General features: G+C 36.5%; 1 protein-coding gene across 1 annotated transcript in view; it reads left to right on the top strand.

The window, feature by feature from the left end:
* ltn1 (listerin E3 ubiquitin protein ligase 1) overlaps window positions 1–19048 on the top strand; it is a 32497-nt gene that overhangs the window by 6057 nt on the left and 7392 nt on the right. The window contains exons 6-23 of the mRNA XM_003219069.4: window positions 390–570; window positions 2401–2574; window positions 3251–3441; window positions 4223–4370; window positions 5127–5900; window positions 6387–6428; window positions 7818–8010; window positions 8261–8500; window positions 8902–9055; window positions 10763–10913; window positions 11770–11971; window positions 13144–13303; window positions 13681–13785; window positions 14120–14262; window positions 15191–15326; window positions 16072–16213; window positions 16866–17079; window positions 17418–17655. Of these exons, the coding sequence (XP_003219117.1) occupies window positions 390–570; window positions 2401–2574; window positions 3251–3441; window positions 4223–4370; window positions 5127–5900; window positions 6387–6428; window positions 7818–8010; window positions 8261–8500; window positions 8902–9055; window positions 10763–10913; window positions 11770–11971; window positions 13144–13303; window positions 13681–13785; window positions 14120–14262; window positions 15191–15326; window positions 16072–16213; window positions 16866–17079; window positions 17418–17655 (3588 nt within the window). The remainder of the gene's footprint in view (window positions 1–389; window positions 571–2400; window positions 2575–3250; window positions 3442–4222; window positions 4371–5126; window positions 5901–6386; window positions 6429–7817; window positions 8011–8260; window positions 8501–8901; window positions 9056–10762; window positions 10914–11769; window positions 11972–13143; window positions 13304–13680; window positions 13786–14119; window positions 14263–15190; window positions 15327–16071; window positions 16214–16865; window positions 17080–17417; window positions 17656–19048) is intronic.

Raw genomic sequence — 19048 nt, 5'->3', positions numbered from 1 at the left:
GTTAGTGTACTCTAGAAGGTGGTTATTTTGCTATGTCTGAGTGACGACAATGTGTTTGAGTACTTTAAGGTCCTACTCAGAGAATTTCTGCTTGGATAATTTTATTTCTATTCAGAGTTACTGCAAGGTGCACAATATATCTGGAGTGAGTTAGAAGATGTACAGTTATTGACAGTGGAATATTAATGGTGAAGACAATTATGTCATTTCTCAGTTTGTAGCAGTAATATAAGTACAGTTCATAATCAAAAGTTGAACATTGTCTTGGTTTCTGGAGCAAGATTGTGTTGTCTTTTTTAAAGATGAGAATTTAAATCATACATAAAATGTACTAGTGGTTGAACTACGTATTTACACAGCTTATATCTAAATTTTCCCTTTCTTTCCAGAACTGTGCCAGAAGAAGAAAGGGAGGCAAAATTCTTTCGAATTCTAACCTGTTCTTTGTTAGCTTTAAAGAAATTGCTTTGCACATTGCCCAGTAATGAGAATAAGTTATTGGAGGAGAAGCTTAAGTGTCTATTGTCTCAAAACAAATTTTGGAAATATGGGAAACACAACATGCCTCAGGTATTACAGCTGTTATCAGTATTTCCCCACAAAACAGGAAACCGAGAAGAGAAAATAAAAAACAGTTTCAGCAACTCTATTGTATATACTCATGTATAAGTCCAGATGTTAATAAAAAATCAACCCAAAAGACCTGGGTTGACTTATAAATACAGTATCTTGATTCTTACCAAAACATTCCCTTGTTTGAGTAGAGTGGCAAAAGGCGAGATCTTAGCCTTTCCCAGGAAATCCTAAAAGAAGCAGCAATTCCCTCTACTCTCTCTACTGTGGCATTGCTTTTGGCCTTGAAGGCCTGAGTGGAAATGTTGACTGTAGACCTTTGGTGCTTTCTCTCAAGAGGATGGTTTCTTTTTTATAAGAATACTGCACATTAACTGTTGTTAACTTTTATTTTTTTAAAGTAGCTATTCCCTTCTCTTAATGGAAAAGGGCCTTTCCCCTGAGTGGGAAATGGTTGTTGCTCCTCTCAGACAGTGCTGGTCTCTTTGCTTTTCTGCTAAGTGACCCTTGATTTGTCCATAAGTTATATCAAAATCCATAAATTTTGCTTCCAAAAGGTGTTCTCAGCCTATACCTATAATTGCTGCTCTGTTTCTTGAGGTGTGTCATCTTATTACAGGCAGTCCCCAAGTTATGAACATCTGACTTACTTACAACTCATAGATATGAATGGGGCGGAGCTGGGGGGTGGTGGAGCTAGCCGTTACTCCCCAGGCACAGTGAAGGAGGCTGGTGAAGGAAGCTGGTGAAGGAAGCTGGCAACGGGCTCCTTCTCAAGCTATGGCTGGAAAGCCAACTTCCCTTATATCTCACCTCAGCGTTGGCTGTTGAGGAAAGGAGGGAGTTTGCTTTTTTTCGTGTCAGGAGTCACTTGAGAAACTGCAAGCCACTTCTGGTGTGAGAGAATTGGCCATCTGTAAGGACGTTGCCCAGGGGGTTTACTGACAGGCGCCCTCGCGAAGGAGCCTGTTGCCAGCCTCCCTTGCACCTCGCCCCAATGTTGGCTGAGGAGGAATGCAAGGAAGCCTGTCAGCAAGCTCCCTCCCTTTCTCCTCAGCCAACTGGCTCGAGTTTCATTTTTAAAATTTACCCATTCTGACTTAAAAACATATTCAACTTAAGAACAAACCTACATAACCTATCTGGTTTGTAAGTTGGGGACTGCCTTTATGTTTGGAATTTGGTAGAGTAACTCTTGAAAGCCCTTAAAAACATGAACCACCTAAACATAGCAATCCCAATTTACTCACGCTTTTTTATTTATAAGACTCTGCATACTCCAGTTTTTAAAATCTTTGTGAACAAAATTAATTAGCAAGATTAATTAATTACTAGAGCACTCCTGACCACATTTTGACTCTTGTGTTTTTGCTGTTAGAGTTTCAAAATGATCCACAAAGTAGTTCATCTGGAATACCTCTACTGATGTCAAAGTGTTGGCCTCAGATTAAATGCTATGTGAACTGTAGTTGTAGTAAGAATGATAAATGTTACAGAAGAAGCAGTTGTTCTTTTAGAAAAGTTTTCTTAGAAATTAAATCTCTTGTCAACATTCTTGTTGAACTAGTTTTGAACATGGTTGTGTCACATGTTTTTGTTCTAAGACAAATTTTGGATCCGAATTATTGTTCCCTTTATGCAACATTGTTTGATAACTCAGATTTTAAATTTCAAAACATTTCCAAGTCTTTCAACTTTAATAAGGGAAAAAAACAAGATTTAAAATGTTGCTGGATATGCATCATACACACATTTTTGGTGAATTTTTAAAAACAAAAATGTCACTTCTCAAAAAGATCTAATTTTCTTTTTTTTCCTCTACTTTAGGTTCGTTCAGCTTTTTTTGAGCTGATTTCTGCTTTTTGTTTTCACATTCCTGATTCAATGAATGCTGAAGCATCCAGACTTTGCCTGGCAGTTCTTCTTAGCATCGATGACAGTGATGCTGTTGTATGCCCTGCTCTTTGGGAAGCTGTACTCCATGTTCTTACTACCATTGAGGTAATGCACCTTTCACACTGTGCTCCTGGTATCAAGAACTGTCAGTACGTCTACACAGAATTGAGGGACGTTATATATGCCAAATTATCTGTTTCTGGACAACTGTTAAAAGTAGAGGAGGCCTGCATTCTGCTTTATCTCTTTAATCTTCCCTCTCAAGGATTAAACAAAAGGGTGGCAATGACATTGCTCAATTTAGCTTAAGTTGGAACACAATCCACTACTGAGTGCTTATCCATCAGTTAAATAAATATTTCAAATGTGTAGTCTTGCAGAAATGAGAAGAGATTATTGTTTACTTTAGATTAATGTTGTTTTGGCAGTTTGATTGTTAAGCTGATAATCTATGTATAAATCTTTCTAAATTCTGACAATTATACCTTAATTCACTCACTGTGATATAGAAGTAGTATATCTTATAATATCTTGAAAAGATGTAAGTTGTTCTTCTCTAAGGGAAGTATTTGAGCATAGTCTGTGATTTCTTAAAAACATTCAGATTCACTAATTATGAACTGAACAGGTAATTTATGATTTGATCAAGGTAAAAGGGTGCATGTTTCTATTGCAGTGTCACAAGTGGGTGGGACATGAAATAGATGTCTGTGTTAGAAAGTACTGCCCAAGCACTCTGAATATTCTTTATTGTATTTCTGCATTTTGTGGTGTTCTTTAGGATTGCTGGAGTCACGTGAATGCAAAAAAGGGAGTCCTGCCGAAATTGTGGACAGTGCTTCGAGAAGGAGGACGAGGGCTTGCTACTGTTATATATCCAAATCTTTTGCCATTTATTAGCAAGATACCACATGGTATTATAGAACCAAAGCTGGACTATTTTAGAACATTTTTCACCTCTATAACTCAAGGGTAGGCATAAATGAGCTCTTGTGGTTCGAAATAGAAAACAAATGGATTTTGATATAACCAGTGGAAAAGACGAGGGTTTTTATATGCAGAGATGCCACTCAAGGAGCCAGCTGCCACTTCCTGTCACTGCCATGCCCAGACTCGGGTGTTTAAAAAGACCAGAGGTGGCACCACAACAAAGAGAGTAAAGGGGGTCAGTGTTTGTGTTAGCTTCTCCCAGGATGGACTCAACTCTTACTTTTCATCACTCCACTTAGGGAAGAGGTGGCCCTTTTTATAAGAGTTAAAGTACAGCACTTACATTGACCTGTGATAAATTGACCCAGTTTAACTATATATGTTAGTACTGATACTGTCTAATAATTACTACTTACAACACTATGTAAAATTTAAAGACATAAATTTAGCATGGATTAGAATGGGATTAGAAAGGAAAGGGATATTGTAGCTCCTTTAAGAACAACTGTTGTAGGGGAAACTTTTGTAGAGAGAATCTATTTCATCCAATGTGTGGAGTGAAGTGCCCGTAGACAGACATTTGTACCCATGAGTGAGTAGGTATTGAATATATAATGAGTAGATATTACCTAAAGCCCAGAGAAGTAGATAACTATATAAATGATGGAAGAGGATCTGGGATTATAGTAGGATGTTGGCTAGGAAGCAGAAAGAAGTTGTGATAAAATGACAGTATAAAAGCAGTCATGGAAACATTTACTATTATTTGAAAGTAAAAGCAATAACAGTGATGGTCTTGTTTCTTAATTTTGTATTTGCTTAGGTTATTAACCGAAAGAGCTATGGCTTGCAATTCAGAATGTTCAGCAATCATATCAGCATTTATGGAATGTTTACGATTTACAGTACTACAGAATGTAGGGAATGAAAAAGAACAAATTGACATCCAAGAAATGCTTATAAATGAACAGGTATTTTATTATGGAAAATTTAAAATGTCATTTATACATGATCCCATTTTAATAAATGACTCAGATATAGTCAACTGTCTGAAAGTCTGTGGTGAAATAGTTGAAAAAAGTCCTCCCTAGGCAAGAATTGTGAAATGGAAGGAGCCACAACCAGAATGACTCTTTTCAGCTGCACAATTTCCTAAGACTAAACAAACAAATTTCTTGAATATTTTCTCATATATATATTGAGAATGAAAGCTAACCTTTTAAATGAGAAAATACGCTCTAGGGTACAGTAAGAAGAATCATTACTTTTAAGAATGTATATTTGTGGTGTACTTTTTATCTCCTCATTTTAGTTGGGGCCTTCTTCTCCCTAGTTTACATAATACTGTACATAATCTTCAAATGTACAGTACCATGATACTGCATGATAAATTAAATCAGTATGTTATCACATTAGAGTAAGACAAATTAAATAAAATAGGATAGATGGTGTGAGTAAACACATACTGAGGGAGCCTGACAACTATTTCCTTTTGTGCTTTGCTCTGACATTTTCATTATTTACTACTGCAGAATTGTGAGTCAGAGATCAAAAGTGTGATTGCTTCAGTAACATACATTTTGACTTGTAAAAATGGGTTAGTGGCCTTGCCATGCTTTCACAAAAAAAATATAATCAGTAAGCTTTATAATTTATACAGAGGGAAAAATTGCAAAAAAATTCAATATCAGCTCAGCACTAAAAATACTGTGTTTTTCTTCTGATAGTTAATTCCCCTCATCAACGTGGTGATTAAAGAGCCGAGGTTACAAAATGGACCTTTGTTTTATGAGGTAGCAGAAGTTTTATATTTTTGGAAAACAAGAGCAGAGATTGCAAATGGTGACCTAGCAGCTCTCACTTACCAGAGGATGATGCTGAGCTTTTGGGATGCCTTTTCAAGCATCTGTGTGGGATATGTTGATGTCATGGATGCAGATGAGAAATCTTTGGCTGCCATGTCTTCGTTGCTACAAATACTCCAGAATCCAGAAAACAAGATGAAACCAAACAAGAAAAAAGCTGTGAAGGTCAGATTTGCAGAAGACACTCAACCTGAAAGTAACACTGAACATGGAAATTATGTTGATTTGAGAAGTAACAACGAACCCAGCATTCCTACTCCTGGAATTCATGAACAATGTCTTTCCTCTTTACAGAAGGAGCCTTTAGAAGATTTAGTTTGTAAAGTGGCTGAACTAAGTCTTGTGTATGCTAATGAACAAAAGTCTGATAGACACTTAAAGTTCCTTTCTGCGTTACTTAGAAACTTCTCTTCTCGTAGAGTTTTTCATGTACTGTTGGAAGATGGAAGCAATCTGGAAGCTGGAAAGGTTCAGTATGAAAATCCATCTGTCCAGTTTCTGTATGAGAATGTAATTGATTGGCTGAAGGAAGATGGCAGAAAAGAGACTGACTTCTTGGTGGATATTTTATATAGCGTCCTATATTGCTGCAGCAGTGCCACAGAGAGAGAGAACATTCTTAATGACCTGACTAAGGTAAAAGACTCAAAATCCATTTCATGTACTTTGATATTGTGTTAGTTTGGAAGCCGATGAAGTGAATAAAATAATCCAGGTTTGTGGTAGGCAGTTTGGATGAGGATGAAATATCTTCACTATTTAGGATAGGAAAAGATTTTTGACTGACATTAAATATAGCTATTACTAACCATTGTTATTAATTTAATATTACAGTGTTTCATATTTTTTCTACCCCAAAATATCCTCAAAGTGTAATGTACATGAAGCAAGGTTGTTTTTTAAAAAAAAAATTAAGAGATTAAAACAACATCCTCAAAAGCACTAGAGTAGCATTATGCACCCAGAGCTTTAACAAAATTATGCTAGTTGTAATTAGTACTGATTCATAATTAGTATTGAAAGCCCATTTAAGTAAGGCTAAGTGAAAATTAAAAGATTAGATTATTCAGAATTTTTTTGCAGATTCTACTTGTCACACTATTGACACTCCTTTTGTTTCAGATGGAGCTGAAGTGGAATATTATTCTTCAGATAATTCAGAAGGTATGTACAAAGTATTTTTCTCCAAAACTTTTCTGCTTAATACTTTTTTGGTAGCTGAAAAGTAGAAAGTTGTTTCAGAGTGCACAAGCTTTCCAGCTTTCTTCTTCTGGTTCCAGTTCCTTCAGGCAACAACCTGTGTGAAATTTATGAGGAACAACTGCTTCTTCATTTCCCAATAAAACTTCATCCCCAGTTGTCTCTTACTCCCTGCCATGCTTTATAAGTGAAATCAGAAGAACTGGATTGACCCTGGTAATCAGATTGCATCCTGGGACAGGCCCCTTTTTTAAACACCTGCCTTATTATATCATCTATTTTCCATCCCTGATGCACATATTGCACTGCAGTTTGTATGAATTTGTCTGTACGCTTTATAGGTAACTAAAGTTTGTAAGTTTTAGAGATAACTAAAAAGTATCACTTGTGTAATGTTAGTGTAGGTTTTAAAAATAAAACAGAAAGGCCTTGGAATCTGAATTTTGACACTTGTTGTTCCTTCTTCTCAGTATAATAGCCATCCACAAGGTTAAAATGGGTGCTTTGCATCATTGTGAGAGGAAGGCTTGGGAATTAAAGGAGAGAAAGCAGACAGGAGCAGTGAAGAGTTTCTTGTATAACTTTCTGCAAATGTGAATCAGGGTAATTTCTTCCTTCACTCAGCTCTTAAAACAGAGCATGGCAGGAAGGGAAATAAGAGGAAAAGATGGAGGCTCAAGTTTTTGAGACGAAGTTAAGGAGCTGTTTTTTTTTATTATTATACTGCCTTTGTCACATATGGGTCCCAAACCTTATGTACTTATATATAGGAATCCTTTACATGCTGATTCCTCATCTCTTTGCCAGAGCTTTATATGCAAAACTCTTCTCAATAAAGTTTTATAGCAATAGATAGGTACTCCCTATCTATTGGTGAGAGTGAGCATACATAGGCTGTGAACCTTATATAGGTGTTTATAGTACACTACAGAGTGTATTAAGAAAACTAGAGCACATTTCCAATTGGTCAGGATGGCCAAAGACAAACTTAGTTAACAAAAGGTTGTCTAAACTTATGCTGAACCCAAATGTGTCTCAGTCTAGGGCTTTTTGAAGGTACTTAAGACTATACATACCATAGCTTAAAGTTGTGTCAGTACAGTAGCTGTATCCTTGGTTTGGAACTGGCATAATTTTGCTCCTCTGCCCATTTTTAGCTCTTCTAGTACTTCTGCCAGGAGATTGTGGTATCTGCAGTTCTGTGAGATCAGCTGACAAAAGGACATTTCTGTTAGCCAAAGAGACATGTGCCCAATACTAACCTCCTACAGGCAGGACATACCTGAGTCAGGAATACATTGTTAATTCAATCAGAAACTAATATATACATATGGATATGCTTTCTTGATGTAGGCATGTTCAAGCTCAGAGAGACATTCTCTAAGTTCTACTTGGCTAAAAGGAGATGTGTTAGGTGAGAGGCTTGTCACTCTGGCTGATGATCTATGCAACACTAGCCTGAAAACGACTGTAGTTTCAATGGAATCCTTTCATTCAGAAAGATGGACTCTACTAAGTTTGGTATTATCTCAGCCAATTAAAAATGGTAGGTGACTTTACCTTTCCTGATGAATAATAAATGTGTGCTATGAGTGGGAAATGTGAGACACTGTATGTGGAACAATGTATCCTTGATAACTATCCCAATAAATAGGTTTCATAAGTTATGAAATGTAATTCCATAGAAGAATTCTTGATTGCTTCATGTCATTTTGTTTTGGGCTTAAGATTCTGTGATTGAAGAATGCATGTATTGACTCGGGAATAACTTGCACTGTTTCTCTTTTAATTCGTAGACTCCTTGATTGGTGAAATGTATGTTAAAAGGATTATTGATAAACTACAAACAGCACTGGCTAAAGCAAAGGATCTTTCAGAAGCTGGAAATACAGAACCATCTGTGTCTTTCATTTGTGACATAGCTTCTAACTTTTTCATCTCAGTTAAAGGATGCTTGTTGATGCCATCATCAGAAGACCTGTTGTTCACTATTTTCCAGTTATGTGCACAAAACCAGGATACAACACGTTTATCAGGTATTGCATAATAACTAGAGCAGTTGCATAGTCATTCTTTTGCATGTATTTATTCAGATGATAGGTGCAGTTCTTGAAACTTACAAAAGAAAAAATAAAGTAAGAATGAATGTGTAAACAATACTATCAATTTCAAAAACAATAGGCCTATCAGAATAAGATATCCTGTTCTTCTGTGTAACATTGCAACTTATCTCAACAAAATGATTAATTGCCAGCATTCCTATATGCCACAATGTTTGGCAGTTCATCTGAGAGCTTATATACATTTTGAAATTAGAACAACATAAAAGAACTTGCAGATACAGGAATCTGTTCTAAAGCTTTCAGTTTTAACAGTACAATAAATTCTTGGCATTATGTTAAAACATTAAGGGTTCTTGCTGTGTTTTGCTGTATAGATTTCCTTGTCAACAAGCTGAAGCACACTTGGTTGTGTGGCTTAACTTCACTGGTGCATCAGCTTAGTGATACACATAAAGAGAGCACCTTCCTGCAGAGATCTGCATTCTGGGTCAAGAACCAGCTTCTGTCTTCAGCGTTAGATCTCAAAAGGTAACAATATATTAAACTGTATTTATGGATGTTTAATTGAGTTCCATCTTGGGAGTTCATTTCAGGGATTACACTGGCTCTGTGTTGTGAATGAGTCTTCTGAGGCTGTTAGTGATAATGGTAGGATCAGGAGGGGAAGGAAGAATCCTCGCGAGGAGGGCTCGTTGGAAGATTTACATAGGAAAAGAGTCAGGGAGTTAGATGAGGAATCCTCAGATGAGGATTCATTAGGGGATTTGGAAGGGGATCCTGAGGTGGAAATGGATGCTGAGGAACCGGTGGTGGCGGAAGAAGTTGGCATAGACTGGGCATGGGCTCCGGAGGATCTTGGGGAGGAAACTGGGCCCATGGATGCTGTGGACACAGGAGAGGCTTGGGTTTCTTCAGAAGCCGACCCCACGTGGTCTGCCTGGAGGAATGAGGGCAATTCTGCAGGTGTGGACAGGGTTGGGCGTAGGCAGTGCAATTCTGACTCTGATGAGGAACGTGGGACGCCTGATCCTAAGGCGTTGGCTGTTTGGAGCTCGGACTCTGATGAGGAGCTTAGGACACCTGATCCTAAGGCGTTGGTTTTTTGGACGCCCAAGGAAACCTAAATAAATTGGGGGGTTTTGGTCATTGTAACTTGCGTGTGGCAAGGTGTTGTTGGGTGTCATTGGGTTTCCTGTACTTGACTCCGAAGACTGGCTTGGGACTTTGCAACCGATCTGCCGCTCACCTTGGTTTTATTCCGGATTATATCTCCGGATAATCCGGATTATACGCCGGTTCGTTCTTTTGGCATTTTCTTCGTTTTGAGTGCTTATTTACACTGAAGTTTAGTGTTATAAGCTCCTTGGACAGTTTATTGAGCCGTTTTGAGTTGTTTGCTTGCTTGCGCCGTTTTTGGCGAAGAACTTTAACCCGGTTTGGGCTTTCTCTTGAGTTTTGGGGTTTTTTCTGTACTTTTGCATTTTGGGGAAGTTTTGAGCTTCTGGGATTATTTGTCTTTGTTTGTTTTGTCGTTTTGAATCTGCCTTGCAATTATATCTCCGGATAATCTGGATTATACGCCGGTTCGTTCTTTTGGCATTTTCTTCGTTTTGAATGCTTATTTACACTGAAGTTTAAGTGTTATAAGCTCCTTGGACAGTTTATTGAGCCATTTTGAGTTGTTTGTTAAATAAACTGCATTTATCTAACTGGCTGGCATCTGACCTTAGACACTCTGACTTGCACCAAACATAGCTGAAAGAAACTAGTGTTCATATGTGTTCTAGTTTGCCCTGTAGAAAGTCTGTCCTGGTTTGATATCCTGTTTGCCAACCAAACTGCACTTCTGATTTCTCTTGCAACTGCTGCCTGACACAGCCTTCCTCACCGTACCACCCTCCAGATGATGGTACTACATCTCCCATCAGACACAATCATGACTAATGATGCTGGGATCTATATTCTAAGCATCCGGGGACCACTAGCCTAGCCTGCATATGATATAAGTGTTTGGATGAAAACAGAAATTGAATCTCATAGCAATAGTTGAGGGAGATATGCTGAAACTAATTCCTGCAATACAAAATCATACTTCTTCTTGTTCTTGGCTGTTTTAAACTATGTACAAATTTGGAAATACAAGGTTTAGAATCATCAATATGTTTGTGTGTGGAAAATTAGTTTGTGATTTTTGTGTTTTTTTCTTCTTCAAGTTAAATATTACGTTCTTCTTAGTTTACAGGTTTTGATTTCTGCGGTCAACGACTTGTTGACTCAGCTATTACAAACTGATGAAGTTTCTGCTTCTGTTCTGAAAGATTATATTGAATGGCTCACTCCAAACAAGACTGAATGGGAAAAGATGCGAGAATGTCTGTCTAATGAGGTAATGTAACAAAGTCATTGTAGAATGAATATTAATTGTTTTCCTATCCAGATGTGTGTGTTTGGGGGATTCTGTATAAATGTGTCTAAGAAGTAAAGTCAGTGCAAGATGTATACACATCTTTGTTCTCAATACAAAGTACACATTTTAATCATTAAAGTTTGCACACCTGCTAGACATTGTAATCAGCTAATTTTCAGTGATTGATGATATGGCTACCAATTATCTGGTCTGTGAATGAAATAAGAGTTACAGTTATGGAAGACTCCTTTCTAATATGCAATGTCCATTCTATTAATAAAATCTCCTTACTTAAAAGTTAGAATGTAAACTTCTTTTAGTTTTAAAACCAACACTGGTCTTGAAAAATCATGGTGTATGTTTGTATATGTGTGCATGTGTTTGATAAATGTATTTTCATAAAGTTTGTTTTTCAAATTCAAAATATCATTTCAGTACATATGTATCCACTCAATATACTCTTTAAGATTTATAAGCTCACTTGGTTTGTAAGAATCTCCTAGGACTAGTTCATACTTTATGCATCTGCAAAAATACTTCACGAGTTCTTGTTCTTGATGTAACACAAGCATATAAATAGACATGTGTGTGTGTGTGTGTGTGTGTGTGTGTAGCCTACAGTGTGAGAAAGCAGGACATCAAGTGCTGCATGGCATACTTTCACATGTGTGTGACAAATGTGTTAGTTCTTGTGCTAGTTTTGATTGTGCAGTTTTGATGCGATACTTCTGTAATGTGCATGACACTGAAATAATGAAAACATTGCATGACCAAATAATTGTTTTAACTACTTAACTAACTTTTTCCTCCCCCCCCCCCCTCCTTTTTTTTATAGTGGATCAGGAAGCCCCTTTTGGAAGGAAGACTGAGCATGAATTGTGAGATAACAGGAACAGATCAAAAACATTGTGCCATGGCTAAACTCCCAAGCCATTTGTGTACTGCAGCTCTGTTAAGCAAAATGGTGCAGTTAATATTGGAAAAAGAGGTGGTGTTTGAAAACCCGGAAGCGGATAGAAATAAATTTGAAAATATCAGTAAGTTCCAGGATTTTTTTTACAAAACTGTAATGACTACTTCAGAAATCTGGTGTCAAGCAGAAATGGGGCACATAAATATCTTAACGCAAATCAATAAGAACTTATTTTTCAATTACTAAAGGATTTAATAAAGAGCTTAACTTGGAAAGCTTAAAATAGTTATTCTTCCAGTCCACCCCTATTAATTTCTCTTGTGCTTCCTTTTTAACCAATGCAACTGCTCTTTATGTTCCTGTTCCCCAGCATCTATTAAAAGGTTGCCTTTATTAAAAAAGTAAGCTTCTGCTTTTTGGTTCAAGGTATTCTTTTAATCCCCTTGCTTCATCACTTGGAGACTCATAGCAGAATGAGGTGGTTATACAACATACAACTTGGGCTAGTACTTGGACCATATGATATTCCTCCATCACCATGTAGTGAGCCCCCTCTAGGAGACAATAAAAGTAAAAATTTAGTTACACTGTAAAAGTGGTGAGGTTATACTTAGGGAAACTGTAGTAGTAATGTCATTACACTTTCATTATTGGAAAATATATTTGCATTTAACTATTTATTTATGTCCAAGTTCTGATAAGGCAGTTGGGATTATGACTCTATAGATGTTTTAGGCAATTTTTGTGTTATGACTCACACTGTGATCTCTTTTACTTAGTGCAAGTTTTGATAACATGTATTTCTCAAAATTCACCCTACACACAAAAGCCCCCTATTTTTTTCCAAGGCAAGGCAGACAGCAAATTTGTCTATACAGAAATGCTTTCTGTCTGGAAATAAATGTGTCAGTAATACTACCATATAAATAAAAAAACCTTTGGTCCGGTGCTGCCTTTTCTATCCCAATGCAGTTCTGAATCTAGAAGTGAGGCACAAATGAGTATCAATTTGTTTTCTGTCTCTGATATTTGCTCCTCAATCTATAAGATCATTGATATATGAAATTATTGCAGGAATGCAAAGCATCACATACATACACGTTCTACATAAATATAAAAAAACAACATATAAAAATAACAATTTGTTTACATTTTCTCGTTATATATACATATATATGTGTGTGTGTGTGTGTATGGGTGTGTTTTGGATTGCACATGTAGTAAATGTCATGATGATATAAAGATTAATGGATATGCTGTATTATGCTAAACAGACATGGTCCTGACTTTTTCTAGTTGCAGAATATCTGTATGCTTTACAGTGGATTGAAGAACTAGCAAATCCACCGTGCCAACTCCTTGAATTTCTCTACCACCTCCAAGTACTGAATGTTTCATGTGGGAAGTTACACACACTCAGTAATATCCCTTGCCTCTTACAGATATTATTTGAAAGGTAAGTGTATGCTGGTTTGAATCCCTTCTCAGCTATGGAAACCTACGGGAGACCTTGGTTAAGTCATTACTGTCTCAGCCCCAGAGGGAAAACAAAGGCAACTCCCTTTTGTACAAGTCTTGCCAAGAAAACCCTGTGAAAGGTTTACCCTAGGGTTGCCATAAATTGGTAATGACTGGAAGGCATACAACATCAAATAGTATTTCTCAAATAATTGTCTGAGGGTTTTTTGTGTGCTTGGGTATTACTTTGGTTATTTTTTGTATCTAAGGATTGCCTTATCAATTTTTCACAATTGTAATAACTGTTGAGTGAATTTATTTTGTGTAGAGATAAACTACATCAATCACATTAAAGCTGTCTTTATTGTTTCATAGATCGAAAGAGAACGGAAGACTTTGGGCTTTGACCATGGCTAAATTGTTAAATACAGAGAGCATTTCGTTTTCTGAGATAAAAGCACTTTTTGTTACAGCAGAAAGGTATGCTAATGGCCTAGTACTTCTTCTTAAACTACATCGTAGTAGATCACATCGTATTGCAGAGACAGATCAAATAAGCCATCTTAAAATTAATTGCTTTTTGTCAAATCTTTTTACATTTATTTTGGTTCCTTGTGTTCTGCATTCTTTTTGGTTCCTTTTCTCCTGCATTTTGTTTAACAAATCTCTTGTTTGATTTGGTGAATCCTGTTCTTTATAAAATTCTGCAAATATAACACAAAATGAATGCTGCTGCTGTACATCGGTTTTTTATATTGATGGCCAATATGTTGATTCTCAGATTTCTTTCTTGATGTCTTCATTTCATGGGCAGGTTTATTCCATTAACGGAGGGAAGGCTACACACACTGCAGAATCTGTCTCCATTTTTACCTGAGGAAGATAACAAAGAGCTTGCTGTTTACTGCACTTCTAAATTAAAGGAATGCGACGGAAGTGGACTTCTTAGTATTGATGGTCAGTGTCTTGTATATTATCTCCAGTGCTACCTTGGCTTTAGGGAGGTAGGGTTTTCAGTATTAAACGTTTAATAGAAATCACCGCTTTTGTTCTTGAGCCATTGTAATTCTGTCACGTTGTGTTTAATCCACACAAATGTTTTATTCTAAGTTGCAGGTTTCAAGAGGTATCGTATCTGTTATATTGCAACAGTGCCTGCTGTATAAATAAGATAAACCTAAGTTTCATTTTAAAATGCCCCAATTTTAAAAGGAAGGGAATATTTAACAATATTAGAAATTTTTCTTTAACGTTATGTGACAACATGAATTTTGACTGCTTGTGGTGTTTTCCTCTCTTTTTTAAGGAAGAAAAAATCCTTCATTTCAACTACTCTATTTAAATTAGAATCTGTCTCCCTGGGATAGCAGACAAGAAAGGATATATAACAATAAAAACATGAGACTTCATGTTTCTGCAAAATGAAAAAGCTATAGATGGGCAAATGTATATTTACTTCAGGCATTATTTTACAATATACTGTAATAAATAGATTGTTTATTATAGCCCAGTGGTTCTTCAACCTTTGGTCCTACTGGTGGTTTGGACTTCAGATCCCACAATTTTTAACATCTTAACATCTGGTAAGTTGGCTGGGATTTTTGGGAGCTGAAGTCTAAAACATTTGGAGGACCAAAAATTGAGAACCACTGCAGGGAGTTCATCCTTAATCCAATAGAAACCAGGTGTAGAAATGCAAGACTTTTACAAAGTGGAGCAGGAGGAATTTCAGAGTTTTTCTGAACTTTAACCAGCTGCCAAGGTTCAGTCCTTGTCACTGTTTTAATCTATTTTTATGTTCAATGACATTCCATGTGGTCCTTTGATTGCACTATATAAATAAAAATAACAATATCAATAGCAATCATATTTGGCTTTGTTTTAGGAGCGTTTGTAAATCTTGCTATTTTAAATTCTTGTTTGAATTCTGGAAGCGTTGATTATGGAGAACAAATTTCCGAGATAATAAAAATCATCATATCTTGGCGAAATGACTACGAGGACAATTTTCTTTTCAGCTGGTGGGTAATTCTGTTGTATATTTTAAATACTGGTTTGTACTAATTTCTTCAAACAGTTATATTCGCAGTGAGGCTGTATGAAAAGAAAATTATTTTCACTGACCGAATGAGTTTTTATACATTTATTAGCTTGAAGATGTGTAAAGGCAAAACAATATTTCTGAAGCAGGAAATATATTTTTTAACTTTCTTCTTTTTCCTTTGATGATGCATGCTTTTTTTAAAGTATGGTATATGTTACAAGTATTTTTATATGAGAAAAGAAAGAGCTTAAAGGTATTATTCCCAGCCACAATCTTTATGAACACATGCATTTTAAATGATTGGCATTGAAAGAGTAAGCTAATTTTCAGAGATAATTTTCTAGTGAGATCAATGTTCAAAAATTGATTTTTCTATCACAACTGGTTGTTCTGAGCAGTTTAGTTCAATTAATGTTGCACGCCTGTTTTACAAGATTTAGGATTTTCAGTGTAGCAGTGTAGGCTATCAGAATAAACAAGCTGGGCTCCTTGATAGTGCTGGTTATTTGTAAAATGAATAATTATAAGTTCACAAAATCAAATAATTTGCATATATGAACACTTTTTATTTATGTTTACATATTCATATCTCTTGTACTTTGGTCTATATTTTTCCAGCTTGTAGATGTAATTATTTTTTACCTGAAGTGGTTCCTCTTTTGTTGTTATACATGAGTTAATATTAAACTATAATTTTTAACCTCTTCTCATTTTTTCCCAAGCAATCTACAAGAAGAAAAGCCACAGTTGCTTGGTTTTAATATCGAGGTGATCCGTTTTATATCTCTGTTGCTGAATAATCCTCCTTCCTTGCTTGAGAGTGAGTGGGATTTTGTCATGTGTTCCATGCTGGCATGGTTAGAGGTAAGAAACACCAAAACATAAAACTCTATTGAGGTGTTTTTCTTTTTAAATCCACTGGGTGGCAGTTCTTTCCTTTTCAAAATCTGAGATATTTTGCAATGATCTCTGATGTAAGCTTAAGATGTTTTTATGATTGTTCAGGGTTACTGGTTTCAGTAAATGTTTCACATCTTTTTCTGGTACAAATTTTTGGAGCAGGCGTTATATGCTCCACTTAATCTTTTTTACCAGTGCTTCTACACTTGAGCATACTTCATTGGCATTTAATTTTACCAGTATATACAGGTCTTTAACTAACTAATTAGGTGTCTGGTCCTGTACACAAAGAATGATTGGTAAAAATGTAAAACAAGTCATTAAACTCAAATAAGGGTAAAATAAGAGATAGAGAAAAATGATATGTATTGAGAAAGAGAGAGAGAAGCTGTTTTGACTAGAGGAATTTATTTTTGGAGCATATACTTAAAGAGCTTACTTTGTTTTGTTATAGAAGGGTTAATTATTACATTTAAAAAAAGAGTATATGTAAGTTTGAAAAGACAAGAGTTATTTGTTCTTTGAGTAGGGAATACAAGTTAGTCAAATTCTATAACTCGGGGGGGGGGGGGGGGGAAGCAAAGACTTTCGTGATGCTTTTGCTTTTTCTCTTCAGACAGTGAGTGAAAGCCAGGCATTGTTTCCCCGGGCACTCATGCAAGTGTTTGCCTGTGCCAGCTGTGACTTGAGTGTTGCCTTGAGTGCCTATTTCCAGGAAGCAACTCCTGAAATCATCGAAAAACTTCCAACAAACCTCATGACTGAATGGCAGGAATTCTTTTCTGAAGGCATCCATAGTTTACTTTTACCATTGCTGGTTAAAATAACAAGTAAGTCTGTGGAAATTACGTTTAGTTAATATAAATATTTTAGTTAATCAAAATTAACTGACATGATACAATAAAATCAATCTAATTCCCTGCTTATTTACTTAATGCAGTATCACACATGTTGTTCATACTTTCACCTACCTAAGCCTTTCAAGAAGATGATAACAGATTAAGTTCTGAAAATATGTCACCAAGGATATGATAGATGTGTGTAATATTTTAAATGCTTTTGCCAGGTGGAAATAACAATTTAACTTCTGTTTTATGCTTGCTAAACTGAATGAAAAATGTGAGTGGTTTTGTAATGACAGTTAAAAATATAAACTATCTCTCAATAGGGAAGGAAAAAGATACACTGGAAACATCATTTCAGAGCTCCATGTTGAAATCCTTGGGTAAAGCTTTAACTTATATATCAAAGGATCAGTTATTGAACAACAAACTTCCTGCCAAATTTGTTGCTGGGCAGAAGACCAACCTCCCTGACAAACTACAAACTTTGTTAAATACACTTTTTCCACTACTGCTGTTTAGATCTAGACCTGTTCAAATCACAATATACCAGATGTTAAATAAGTAAGTTATCTCACTGTCTACTACCAAATGTTTTATATCTATTTTCACTTGTATCTGTAGAATTTTAATTTGGAAAAAAACTTATTAGCATAATGAACATTACTATTCAGTGTGATGTGCAAATGTGGTGGCACATTATCTACACCATGGGTGAGCAACTATGGAATGAAGGGGGTGGGTTGCCCCACTGCACTAGTCCTGGAGAAAACAAAACAAAAGTTTGCTATGGAAATGCCCTCCACATCCCCAGAGACCATTTGGGGAGCATTCTCAATATATTTTTTTGCAGAAAGAATTTGACCTCCTCTGGGGAGACACAAAATGGCCTGTTTTGTGTGCCACTCGGGATCTACATGTTAGTTGCAATCTTGGCCAAAGCTAATCTCATTCCTAAGTGCTCAACTTCCATTCTAAGTAGAGCTTCTTGATTTTGATAACTGCTTTGAAAATGTAATAACAGAGTCATCAGCTGTTGCTTTTGTCCCATGTTCTGATACCTAGAGTTTCTGGGCTGAATAAGGTGATGTAAAGGCATTTTCTGGCCAACCTCCTTATATAGAGTATAGGAACCATTGTTGTTTTATTATTTATTATTTATTAGCGACATTTATATCCCGCCCTTCTCACCCCGAAGGGGACTAAGGGCGGTTTACAAGTATGTGTAAAGGTAAAGGTAAAGGTTTCCCCTGACGTTAAGTCCAGTCGTGACCGACTCTGGGGGTTGGTGCTCATCTCCATTTCTAAGCCGAAGAGCCAGCGTTGTCCATAGACATCTCCAGGTCATGTGGCCGGCATGATTGCATGGAGCGCTGTTACCTTCCCGCCGGAGCGGTACCTTTTGATCTACTCACATTGGCATGTTTTCGAACTGCTAGGTTGGCAGGATCTGGGGCTAACAGCGGGCGCTCATTCCGCTCCCGGGATTTGAACCTGGGACCTTTCGGTCTGCAAGTTCAGCAGCTTAGCGCTTTAACACACTTTGCCACCGGGGCTCCACACAAATATATATATACATACAATATATTATTATATATACATACAATATAATATATTTTGGGAGACTTGCTAGATTTCTACAGATTGCTTCCTTAAAAATGACTTATAGAAATCTCAGTTGCTGTGAGCATATAAAGAAAATACAAGAGCTAAAGCAAAATAAATATTAGTGCTGAATATGAGAAATGCCAGTGCAAACTCAGAGGGTGAAGGCCTTGGCCTCCTAGCCATCTGTCCAGCATGGAAACATGCTTTAAAAATTTCAAAGGCTTTAAAGCAGATTTTGAGGGCAGACAGCAAGGTGTGGAATCTTTTCCTGGTTTTACTGACAGAAACAAGTCCTGAGCAGAATAATGTGATAGGATCTAAATGTATGGTGCTGTGCATATGGCAATCC

The sequence above is a fragment of the Anolis carolinensis genome, chromosome 3 (assembly GCF_035594765.1).
Source record: "Anolis carolinensis isolate JA03-04 chromosome 3, rAnoCar3.1.pri, whole genome shotgun sequence".
Classification (NCBI taxonomy): Eukaryota; Metazoa; Chordata; class Lepidosauria; order Squamata; family Dactyloidae; genus Anolis; species Anolis carolinensis.
Note: the sequence above shows the minus strand (reverse complement) of the source record. Positions and strands in the feature narration are given on the sequence as shown.